Source organism: Elgaria multicarinata, chromosome 18 (assembly GCF_023053635.1).
Source record: "Elgaria multicarinata webbii isolate HBS135686 ecotype San Diego chromosome 18, rElgMul1.1.pri, whole genome shotgun sequence".
Lineage (NCBI taxonomy): Eukaryota > Metazoa > Chordata > Lepidosauria > Squamata > Anguidae > Elgaria > Elgaria multicarinata.
In genome coordinates this window covers 18,508,558-18,521,392 of record NC_086188.1, presented here as the reverse complement: position 1 = coordinate 18,521,392, position 12,835 = coordinate 18,508,558, and the positions used below count along the sequence as shown (strand labels likewise).

Here is a 12,835-nt window from a genome sequence, read left to right as displayed (position 1 = left end):
TCTCACCTCATTAGGTGGGGGCACCTGGAGGAGGCCACTGAAGATGATCTTAGGGTCCGGGCAAGTATATGGTGGAGGAGACGATGCTTCAGATAACCTTGCCCCAAACTGTTTAGGCATTCAAAGTTAATGCCAGCACTGTGAATTGGGATGGGAAACAGATCACAGAGTGGTGGTGTAACATGATCATATTGATCAGTTCCTGTTAAAAGTCTTGCTGCCCTGTTTTGGACGTGAATAATGATTCCTAATTTTTATTTAACTTGCCTGGAGTGGTGCAATGCTATGTCTATTTCAACAAAATTCTAGTCAGTTTCACCAAAGATGATAATCAGATCCAGAACATGATGGACAGGGTCTGGCCTGATCATCTTGTCGCTCTCCAGTGACCCAGAACCAGCTCTTCCAATGTGTTGAACTACAATTCCCATCATGCTGTCAGGGGATGATGGGAGTTGTAGTCCAACACATTGAGAGGACACCCAGTTGAGGGAGGTTGCTGGAGTACCTATGGGTTGTAGGACTATGATGGGGAAAGCTATACCAAAGCATTTTTTTAAAAAAAAGTTTCTAGCCTGTCTTTCAGTCCCTCGTAAAGAAGGAAAAATGAAAAGCACAAAGTCATTTCCTCCCACTTTAGAGGTTACCTTTTAAGATGATTCATTTTGATGCAGACGGGCCGCACTTTATGATAATGCTTGAAAACTTATATTTGGTTTAGTGCCAAGCACGGAGCCTTACGACACTCTGGTGGAGAAATAATGTTTGGTAAAAAGACGAAGTAGGAACAAGATTTGCCTCCTGCATTCTTCATTGTGGGGGTGGAGAGTGATTGAGCAGCAATGTCAAAAAATGTAATGTATGAATGGATTGGATTAATTGATTTAAAAAGCGCTCTTCATTCAGTGGGCGGCATTTTAAAAAACAAAACAAAATTAATTATTTTTAATGTAAGTGCTTACAAATCCATGTCTTGCTGGCACCTTCTGAGAAGAGGCCTTCCGCTTACACTCTGACGCAAGAGGGATGACTCCATGTTGACAGTGCAGCACAGGAAAGTGCCTTGTGCCTGGTCAAACCAGTGAAGTATTTGAAGGAATGCCTCGCCCTTTATTAGCCTGCCTGTGCCTTTAGGTCTATTTTTGTGAACCGCCCAGAGAGCTTCGGCTATTGGGCGGTATAAAAATGTAATAAATAAATAAATAAATAAATAAAGGAGATGCCCATCTCGCTCTGTCCCTGGGGGAGGTCAGGGTGGCCACTTATGCATTGCCAAAACAAAAGCGGACAGAGATTTGCATTAAATCCTCATATACTCCTTTATAAGTAGAGTTGCACATTTGGAAATAAATACTATACTATAATTTAAATAGAAATACAATAGTAGGGAAAGCTGTGACCAGGTTTTTGTCTATATGTTGTCTTTGCTCCAGAGTGGCTCCGAATCCGTGCTGTGTCCGTTATATGACACAATTGCCGATTTGGAGCCACCCCGGGGCAAAGCTGAAGATGCAGAGCAGAAAAGTTGGGGATTTACCCCAAATTTCCCTACCTGAGTGAGGTCAGCAGAGGTCTTCCCTGTCTGATCTCACTTGGGTGCTGCTCTGGCGGGTGTTCCCGGGTGGAAGATGACCTGCCATTGGTTGTGGAGGCCATGAAGGCAGTGTCCTGACTAGGCCTGTTCCCCTTAGGTTGGGAGAAGGAGTTTCAGGTGATCAATCAGAATCAATTCTGAAGCCGAAGAAATGGCATCAGAAACATACCCGCCTATACGGGGAGTGGGGGAGGTGAATCCCATGGGCTCTTCACCAGCTGGGAATGAACCTTCGCTAGACCTTATCTCTGACAATGTTAACAACACACAGCCTGTGGGAAATCAGTATTCTTCCGAGGAGGAGGGCACTTCAAGGCTAGCTTCTCTCTTCAGTACCAGTCTCCTTAAAGCGTTCTGTGAAAAGGCTTTCCGTTCTTCTTGAAAGGACAGTTGTCTTGCTTAGTTTGCATAGTTTTGCCTAGAGGAAAGTTCCTAGAGGTTGGACTCTCTCCAGGTGGGAAGAGATGTTTATAGCCTGAATAAAGCTTTCTTTATTGTTTCTCAATAAGGCGGGAGGTTTTGGGAAACATGACAGGCAGCGACCCTAATAGCCACTTGGAAAGCCCATGTTCCCTCGCTCTGTCTGCATAACCTGTTGCCATCCCGCACCAGTGAACCTGCAGGGTTTGGGGGTGGAGCGGTGCCAACTCAGCACTGTGAAGACAGCCCCCAGGTGACTTGTGTGCCTACTCAGTCTAGTCTCTGGGTGGGGCTAAGTGTTCAGGGGTGGGGGAGCTCCACAGCCCCTGCTCTGCTCTCTGGCCCCTACAGAGTTTCTTTGAAATGGAATTCAGCCCAGGGGCTGAAAAAGGCTCCCCACCTTGGCTTCTAGTGTAGAATCCACAAATCCCTCTGTCTAGAAATTCATCCCTGGTCATTAGGATGTTACAAACGGTTAGGCAAGGAGGTTTCAATCTCTCCCTTCAACACTTCACTGGCCAGGCTGAGGACGTGAAGTATGAAAGCCTTTAATGCCTTGGACTCTCGGAGTTTATTAATGGCCCACAGTGACAATCTGGAGGATACGGTGCTACTTTAAAGGCTTAATGTGTGTGTGTGGAGGGGGAGCAGATGTCTCTGGAAAGCCAACGCCGGCTGGCTTTCAATAAAAGGCTCCATTTGCAAATGATACATGGAGGAGCGGCAGGCAAGCCATGGAAATAATGAGGTCAATCTCCTTGAACCAGCTTTAGAGAACTGCAGGTGTGTGAGTCCACTCAATAGCAGCAAAGAATCTTATCTCAACGTTCTCCCCATGACACCTTCGCAAAGCGTTCTGGAATAAGTGTGTACAGCCAATAAGATTGGTGTGTGTGTGTGTGTGTGGGGGGGTTACCCCTTAAGGGCACAAACCTATTTAGACAGAAAAAAGGCCTACAACTCCCAGCATGCCCCAGCCATCCAAACTGGTGGCCATCACTACAGGGGTTTGAACCAGGGGTGTTGCTGGGAACTTAAAAGATTTGGGCTCAAACTGTTCCTTAGGCTCAATGGAAAGACACCCCCCTTTAAACTTAATGGCTCCCTTCCCAACTGTGACCCAGTTGTGAAAGAGAAATAACGTGTTTGGCTTGGGGTGGGGCGGGGCAGTCTGACAGGGCATTTGTGCAGTTGGAAGATTTGCTTTAATGTATGGGCAACTCCACATTTCTATTCAGAAGTAAGCTTCATTGCTCCATAGGACATACTTCGACGTACACGAACATAGGATAGCAGCCTAGGATGCTGCTTTTATTCTGCAATTTTGCTGTGTTTTTATATGTATTTTTCATTTATTTGTTTTATCATTTTTAATTTCTTTTACAAAAAAAGTTTTTATCATACTATATAGAAGTTTTCTCTTTCTTTCTTTCTTTTCTCTCTTCTTCCCCCTTTTCTTTTCCCTTTTTTACTTTCTGTTTCTCCATCTTTCTTTCTTCCTTCCTTTCCCTTTCTTTGTTCTTTCTTTCCTCCCGCCCACTTTCTTTCACACGAGGGCGCTCAAGGGCCTCTCATTCCCGGCCTGGCCTCTCTTTCCCGGCAACTCACTTTTTCCCGAGCAAAGCGAAGGCGGGAGCCGCTCTGCGCCTCGTTTCTATGGTTTCCACGGCGGCGAGGAGAGTCGTTCGGGCGGAATGGCAGGTAACCACCAATCCCAGGCTTCCCCGCCCCCTTCCCAACCTGAGGGCAAAGGCACAATGAAAGTATACCAACATTTCCGGTTCTGTTGGAAAGCAATTGATCCAAATAAATCATAAGGAAAAAAAGAAAAAGAAAAGCGAACTATAAATCTTCCTGCCTTTATGAGAGGCAGAGGGCAGGGTACAGCGCAAATGTTGGGGAGATGTGTGCAGCGGGTCCGCTTCTTCTATAATCTCCCCTTTGCCCCGCAAATGGCGTCCCTTCACATGGAAACCGGAACTGTACCTCTGGCCTTGCCCCCTTCCAAATCCCTATGCCTCGGAGGACATTCAGAAGGCTCGACGCCCCGCCTCTCAAGGGGAGGGGCGCTCTCTCTCTCTCAGCCAATGGGAGGAGAGGGGCAAGGAGTAGCAAGTTAGGCTGTGATGGCTGAGGTGAGGGGCAGAGTCTTTTTTTTCAGTCAGGGAGGGGGGTGGCGAGCAGCGAACGCCGGTCGCCCCTGAGGCGAATCCTCCGCTCGAACAAAGAAGCCCGGCCAGCCGCCCTGAGCCTGCCCACGTAGGCGCCTGCTCTCCCCCATTTGTGGGGCAGCCCCCCCGTCCTGGGAGGGGCACCCCCGAAGCCTTGACCCTCCCACTCTCCATTCCTCACGAAGCGCTCCCCCATCAAGAGTAGGGCCCCTGAACCCCCACCCTCACAAGAATAGGGCTCCTGAACAACCCCCCAAGAATAGGGTCCTTGAACCCCCACCCCCACAAGAATAGGGCTCCTGAACACCCCCCCCAAGAGTAGGGCCCTTGAACAACTCCCCCAAGAATAGGGTCCCTGAACCCCCACCCCCACAAGAATAGGGCTCCTGAACAATCCCCCAACAAGAATAGGGCTCCTGAACAACCCCCCAACAAGAGTAGGCCCCCTGAACCCCACCCCCCCACAAGAATAGGGCTTCTGAACAACCCCCCACAAGAATAGGGTCCCTGAACACCCCCCCCCACAAGAATAGGGTCCCTGAACCCCCACCCCCACAATAATAGGGCTCCTGAACAACCCCCCCAAGAGTAGGGCCCCTGAACAACCCCCCAAATTAGGATTTCTAACCCCCCCCTTCCAAATGTATATTGCATTCTGTTAGGCTCCTTCCTTCCCTTGCAACTTCCCCACCCCAAATACCGCCCCCTCCAGCCCAGGGCTCAATATCTTTCCTTTCCCTGAACGCCCCCTTCCTTCCCTTTTAATTCCCCCCTCCCCAATATCACGCCTCTCTGTCCTGAGTTCAAGATCTTCCGCAAAGGAAAACAAAACAAAAACACCCATCTCTTGTTTCTCATTCACCCCGCCCCCGCCTTATACTGAGTTTCTCAGTTGTGCCAATAATAATAATAATAATAATTACTGCTAGTCCTAGTTCTCTTTGGCTCCAGGATGTTTCAAACGCTGCCTCTTCACTCCCCCAAATAATGCACAATAGCACCTTTCGGGTCTGAACGCCCTCCCTCCAAAATATTTATCTCTTTAAAAATAAAACTCTGAGACCAAAGCTTACCCACCCCCATCCCACCCAATGTTTGAGGCAACTTGAGAGGGGCTTTTTATAGTCTTCCCCACATAAAATTGGGAATCCTTAACTGCCCCTTTCTCCGTTGTCCCCTAAGCCTCGTTACAGCCAAAGAACTCTTAGCAGGCCGCTGCCCATCCCAATCTCCACCCCATACTGCCTCTTCTGTTCCCCAGGACTTCTGCCTTTCGAAGCTTTTGAGGGCCCAGCAGAACTTCACCTCAAGAATAAAGCTGTGTTTGTCCCCGTAAAAATCTTCAGATCACCTCGAGTCCTCTGGATCCAAGCAGTTTTGTGCACCTGCAGTTTTGGAAGGGGAAGTGTCCTTTTCCCCATTTTAATTTTACATCCACCCCCCCCACCCGCTCCATCTCAACACTTTCCCATTGCCAAGGACAAACAGATTGTGGAAGTTGGAGTCAAGACTTGGGGACATGCTAAGGAACCTATAGCATTCCCCCCCCCCCCGAGGAAAGACCTAATAGGGGCTAGATGGTTCTTTTAGGTTTCTCTGATTGGATCCCCCAGTGTTGCATCTGAACGCTGCATACTTCCACTTAGCTAGCCCTCCCACTAGGGATTTTTCCCTGGAGTAGGGAGAGGAGGTCCAAGTGCACCCTTGTTAGTTGGGTTGGCTGTCCTGGGTTTTCGCCATGGCTGGCGCCATTGCATCTCGCATGAGTTTCAGCTCTCTGAAGAGGAAGCAGCCCAAAACCTTCACGGTGCGGATTATTACCATGGAGGCAGAGATGGAGTTCAACTGCGAGGTAAGGATTGTGGGTGCATGCTCTCTCTGGGGTCCTTGTGATTAAATGTTGCTAGTGGTGGCTAGTGTAGCTTCAAGTTCAGTATGTGGCCTTCAAAATTGCTTAATTAATGCCCCTTTTCAGCATGTAACTCCTCTGCTGAGGGAATTGCACTGGCTGTCTTTTCGCTACCAGGCCAGGTTTAAGGTAATAGTACTAGTGTGTTGTTGTTGTTTATTCATTCAGTCGCTTCTGACAAATCGTGACTTCATGGACCAGCCCACGCCAGAGCTTTCTGTCGGCTGTCGCCACCTCTAGCTCCCCCAAGGTCAAGTCTGTCACCTCCAGAATATCATCCCTCCATCTTGCCCTTGGCCGGCCCCTCTTCCTTTTGCCTTCCACTTTCCCTAGCATCAGTCTCTTCTCCAGGGTATCCTGTCTTCTCATTATGTGGCCAAAGTACTTCAGTTTTGCCTTTAATACCATTCCCTCAAGTGAGCAGTCTGGCTTTATTTCCTGGAGTATGGACTGGTTGGATCTTCTTGCAGTCCAAGGCACTCTCAGCATTTCCCTCCAACACCACAGTTCAAAAGCATCTATCTTCCTTCGCTCAGCTTTCCTTATGGTCCAACGCTTGCAGCCATAGGTTACTACTGGGAATACCATTGCTTTAAGTACTAGTGTACAAAGCCCTAAACAACTTGGGAGCAGGATACCAGAGAGAGGGCCTTCTCCCTCACCAACCTGCCCTGCCACTGATGTCATCTAAAGGCAGGATCCTGGTGGTTCCACATGGACCTATGGTCCAGTTGGCGTCCACCAGGAGAAGAGCCTTCAATGTAGTGGCCCCCTTGCTCTGGAACTCCCTGCCTTTGGAGGTCAGGCAGGCGCCAACGTATTGTTTTCGGTGCCTCCTGAAAACATTGCTCCAAGAAGCTTTTCCAGAATGGCCGGCTGTGGTTCAATCTGTACCTTGTTCTTTTAAAATGTAATTTTGAATGATGTTTTTATTCTTTCATTCTCTTTGTTCATCGCTCCAAAATCTTTGAATAGGAAGTGGTATGTAAATATTGTAAACCGCCCAGAGAGCTTCGGCTATTGGACGGTATAAAAATGAAATAAATAAAATTAATTAATTTTAGCTAGTGTACTTGTGATGGTAAAGAGCCTAATGCGTACATGTGTAACTACTAAACTATGGCGGCCTTCCTTTTCCGCCCCAGGAGAAGCCACTGGGAGAGGAGAAATGGCATTGTGTGAGTGTGTATGCTTAACAGGGGAGACATGAGAGAGGTTCCCAAAATAGTGCATAGTACAGAGAATGTGGATAGGGAGACATTTCTCTCTCTCGCTCATAATACATCCCATGAAGCTAATTGGTGAGAGCTTCAGGACACATAAAGGGAAGTACTTCACACACAGTGCATTGTTGAATTTTGGAATTCACTATTACAAGATGTGGTGATGGCCACCAATTTGGATGGTTTTAAAAGAGGATTAGACCAATTCCTGGAGGAGAAGCCGATCAGTGATTGCTAATCCTGATGGCTATGTGCTGCCTCCAGTAATCAGAGGCAGTAAGCCTAAATACACCAGTTGCTGGGGAACATGGGTAGGAGGGTGCTTTTGCAGTCATGTCTTGATTGCAGGTCTCTTGTTGGCAAGTTGTCGGCTACTGTGTGAACAGAATGCTGGATTAGACGGACACTTGGTCTGATCCAGCAGGGCTCTTCTTAAATTCTAACCCAGTGGTTCCCAAAGTGGGCGGTACTACCCCCTTGGGGGCAGTGGGATTGCATAGGGGGGCGTTAAGAGGCAAAGAGGCAGCAGGGGGGCGCTCAAGGTGGTCTTTTCCGTACCAGGAGGACATTTCTGATTGCTCTCCTGCACTATGGAGAGTGATTCAGAAGCTCCTGGTTGCATTTCCAACATCATATTTGGTGGAACGTAGTTTTAGTGTGGTCTGCCTACTTCTCTCCAAGCAAAGAAATTGACTCCAGATTACTAAACGTGGTGATTTAAGACTCATGTTAAGTGACTTTAAACCAGACATTGGGAAACTGGTATCACTTCATCAAGCCCATCCATCACATTACAGAATAGTGAGGTACTCTATCTCCCCTAGATACTAAATGTGATACCTAATATTCTTGCTAAATGACTATCAGACTTTGAAAAGATGGTATCACTGTATCACGTTCATCAATTATCTTTAATTGAATAAACTAAAAAAATGTAATTGGATTTTTAATAAATATTCAATTAATTGTTACTGTTTTGAATTTTATTGTTATTATCTTCCTTGGTGGGTCGTTGAAAACCACTATTCTGAATAATGATTTTTATAGGGTAGGGCAGGGAGCGCTGGGCATGAGTTTGTGGGACCAAGGGGGCGGTGACCTGAAAAAGTTTGGGAACCAGTGTTCTAACTCATCGCCTGCCTGCTGCTTCTGCACTCCATATTGCTCCCCCCCCACCTCTTTCCCATAGAGTCCCAAATGCATGCTTATGAGAGGGGGTATAGATTAACGACGGTTATGGGTAGAACAACTAATGTGTACAAATCGGCCACTCACAATTTTCAGTTGGAAATCCAAAGATTAATAATGAATTTAATTTAGAAGTTCTCTCCTTGGATTAATTATCAGAGTAAAGAATGTTCCCGGATAGATTTATGGAGAACCTCTTAAAGCATTTATTTTGGTGGATTTTTGATTATTAGACATTCAAGGCCTGGCTGCTTTTTCAGCCTTTCTGTCCTACTCACAGCCTCAATGTTCATTTTGAAGCTAGTAGTGCCAGCTGGTTTGATTGTTGCACAGTTCAGTAATTGTGAAAATTAAGAGTAAATTAAATAAACTTACATTAGTGCTATTAGAAAATAAAATTCTCCTATAAAAAGCTGTGCAATGATTCTGAAGTGACGTGTAAGACGATGTGAGCTTTCAGTTGGTGTCCTTAGCAAGTTTGCATGTCGTAGTTGTTTCGAAGGAATGAGCTTTTAAAATTAAGGCCAACAAGGAAAACAAGTAGTATTTTGGTACTTTGAGGAGTGAGGCTGTATTCAATTTGTATACGCTTACCTGGGAAGAAATCCCATTGAACTGAATTGGACTTACTTCTGAGTAGGTGTGTGTAGCCTTACGCTGTGAGACATTTATTGTGACAAGCTTTTATGGGTTAGAGCAGCGGTTCTCAACCTGTGGGTCGTGACCCCTTTGGGGGTCGAACGACCCTTTCACAGGGGTCGCCTAAGACCATCAGAAAACACATATTTCCGATGGTCATTTATTTGTAATTAGAAATAAATATTTCACAATATATAATTACATTTGTTTTTGTGATTAATCACTATGCTTTAATTATGTTCAATTTGTAACAATGAAAATACATCCTGCATATCAGATGTTTACATTACGATTCATAACAGTAGCAAAATTACAGTTATGAAGTAGCAACGAAAATAATTTTATGGTTGGGGGTCACCACAACATGAGGAGCTGTATTAAAGGGTCGCGGCATTAGGAAGGTTGAGAACCACTGGGTTAGAGCTACATTATCAGATGACTGGCATGGTCATCTAAGTATGTAGGTATATGTACCCAAGTATAGAGAGAAGGGGGAAAATTACACAGTGAGTCCACAATGCCAAGAAATACAAGAGATAGTTGTAGGTTGCCTCGTTGGACTATGTGGCATACAAATGAATACAGAATCGAATCAAGTCTCAAATCAGTTTGGTTGGGATCGACTTGGGGATGAATAGGCATAGCCAGATCGACAGTGCAAATAAAGTTATTTTTATGGTGAGCAAGAAATTCTCAGGATTTGTCAAGGCCAAGTCTATGTCAAATTTGCTACTGAATTTCCAGTTCAGCAGCTTTACATTGGAATGCTTTTCAATGAGCTATAGACCAGCAGAGGGAGTTTGGTACTCTTCATTTTAGAAGTGCCCTGGGGAGACTTCAGGCTAAGATCAACGAATATCGTAAAGAAGCTCAAAACACTGTGAGCACAGTTTGAGATACTTTGAAAAAATATGTGTAGGTGTGTATGTAGCAGCAAACCAAAAGCTGCCATGTCACGACTACTTGGCTGGCTGCTGTGTTGATGTGATCCCCTTCTCTAAAGATGAGGAAGGACCTAGCAGCACCTTGTCCAGGGGGAGTTGTGGTGCAATGCACCTTGCTTATTTATTTGGGGTGCAATCCTATGCATGTTTAGACAGAAAAAAGTACTACAACTCTACATAGTGCTACATTTTTTTCTGTTTAAACATGCATACGATTGTATCTTTATTTATTGCATTTCTAGAGCACCCATCAGCCGAAGTGCTCTGGGTGGTTCACAAATCAAGACTCCGAGCCTTAAAATACAATAACATAGTAAAAGATAATATAATCCCCCCCCCAAACATCAGTTCAAAACAGACTGAAACGCAAGCCACCCAGGGTTCCCTGCAAGAGGAAAAATGGCGGGATCTAAATGTAATAATAAAGAAACAAATAAACTAAAACCAAGATAAAAGCCAGCAGCAGTGCAAAGATAGAAAAATGAATTAACATATTTTTAAAAAACTGAATGACTAAAAGCCTGGGAGAATAAAAAGGATTTCACTTGGTGCTGACGGACCACAACGTAGGTGCTAAGAGAGCCACTCTGAGTTCATTCCACAACTGGGGTGCCAGCACTGAAAAGGCACTTTTCCTTAGTATCTCCCTGCCTCATGTCATTCAGCAGGGGAACACGGATAGGTGCCTCTGAGGGTGATCTTAGGGACTGGGCAGGTATTTACCTTTCCCATCAGGACTGTCAAGGGGGCAGGTGAACAAGGTGCTTCCCCACATGCCCCCTTCTCCCCCACCTTGTGCACAGGCAACTCACTGCTGTTAATGCCACCTTCTCATGCTGCTTGGAAAGAAAGTGCGCACAGCTGCAAGTCCTCCTGTTTCAGGCAATTGGCTGCGTGATGCTTCCTTCTCCAAGGGCCCGAGGAGGAGGTAGTGGATAGCCAAGCCAGGCAAGAGCCTAGCGCTGCATTTGATTTGCTGCTATGCTCCAGGCCTCGCATAAGCTTTTAAGTGTGATCTCAAAGCATATTCACAGTGCTTTGAGCTGCTTCTTCAGCCACTGGCAACTATCAAGGCAATCATCTGTACCGATTTGCATTTCAATTCCCTTTGACAACACCGTTTATGTCTCCCCTCCACCCTCACTCTCCAGCATGTGTGTATACATATCTGCCAATTTGCAGATAACTCTTCATGCATCTGATGAAGTGTACAGTGCCCACGAAAGTTTATGCCAGAATAAATGTGTTAGTCTTTAAGGCGCCACAAGACTCTTTGTTGTTCTCGAGGTACATCTGCCTTGGACTCTGATAACAGAGTCACCTTTTTGCTCTTGCCGGCTTTGGTAGCTGCTGGCATCTTGTTTCTTTACACTCAGAAATGTTGGGGCACTCTTGGACAGTAGTTCAACTACTTTTCATGTAGTTGCATGGTAATCATAGCTACTTCATGAAAAGTAGATTAGACTACTTAAACTATTTCTGCAAGGTAGTTTGTAGTTTAACTTCTAACAATAGTAAATAACTTCCACCCATTAGGGGAAAGCTCGCTCTAAAATCATGCTAAAAGCTCCGTTTAAATACCAATAGATCACAAAGAAAAATGCAAACGTGTTTGCCCGTGGCACTTCTTTCCATTCTCACAGCTAATTGCTAGCAGGGTGCTTGGAGTGCCACATTTCTAAGGGGTCTGGATGTACTTAAAATATTGTAGCATTTCAGCTTGACCCAGGAAGAGAACAACTGCACCAGCTGGATGGGGAGGCCTGCATAGAACTACTATTTTGCATCAGTTATATTTCCAGGCTCAATTTAAAGTGCCCATCTGAATCTTTAAAGCCCTGAATGGATTAGGACCAGGTTATTTGAAGGATCCATTTGAAATTGCTCCAGCCTTAAGACTGGCCTCAGAGACCATCATTTCTGGTTTGTCACAGGGTTGACCAGGTTTTGGGCAAGAGAGACAGGACCTTTTCAGTGCTTGTCCCACACTTGTGGAAAGAGCTTCAGCCATTGGTCGTTATAGAAATGAAATAAATACTCCCCCAAGAATTCCGCTTGGTTCATTCGCTTGCATCCATTTAAGCAGACCCTACATGGCTTTTTAAACCCACTAAACTTTTTGTTGATCTACACAGTGGTTTTGTGGATTGGGAGTTGGTAGCACTGTCTTACAGTGGTTCAAATCCTGATTGCAGGATAGTGTCCAGAGAGTAGCATTGATTGATTTGATTTATTACATTTATAGCCAAAGCTCTCTGGGCGGTTTACAAAAGTTAAAAACAGTGAACATTAAAAAGTATACAAAATTTAAAACCATCAAAAACAAACAGTATAAAAACAATGGCATCCATTTAAAAACAGCAGTTCTGGGGTCCGTTAAAAAACAAACTTAGCGTTTGTTTTGATGAGCGACTTTATCTCAGTCCTTGGCAATTACGCTGTTTATAACACTTTTTTTTATACCACCCAATAGCCAAAGCTCTCTGGGCGGTTCACAAAAATTAAAACCATGAAAAACATAATAAAACAATCAACAGTCTAAAAACACAAATACAAAATACAAAAAAACAGCCCTGAGAATAGGTGGGTTTTAAAACGGGGAAGAGGTGGGCTTGAGGCCAAAGGCAAAAAAAGCGAATGTCCTATGTGTGAGGAAGTGATGGCGAAAAGTCCTCAGTTGCATTGAAGGAAAAGAACCACTATCTAGCTTCTAGATGACTGACATAGAGGGAGTCAAGGGACAGTAT

General features: G+C 45.3%; 1 protein-coding gene across 5 annotated transcripts in view; it reads left to right on the top strand.

Annotated features, from left to right (window-relative positions):
• Window positions 1-4,830: 4,830 nt before the first annotated feature.
• NF2 (NF2, moesin-ezrin-radixin like (MERLIN) tumor suppressor) overlaps window positions 4,831-12,835 on the top strand; it is a 114,692-nt gene continuing 106,687 nt past the window's right edge. For 3 of the 5 annotated variants that reach the window (XM_063143976.1, XM_063143978.1, XM_063143979.1), the window contains exon 1: window positions 4,831-6,037. In XM_063143976.1, coding sequence (XP_063000046.1) covers window positions 5,924-6,037 — 114 coding nt within the window. In that variant the 5' untranslated portion in view covers window positions 4,831-5,923. The remainder of the gene's footprint in view (window positions 6,038-12,835) is intronic. The other 2 variants (XM_063143977.1, XM_063143981.1) reach the window with 1 other exon arrangement.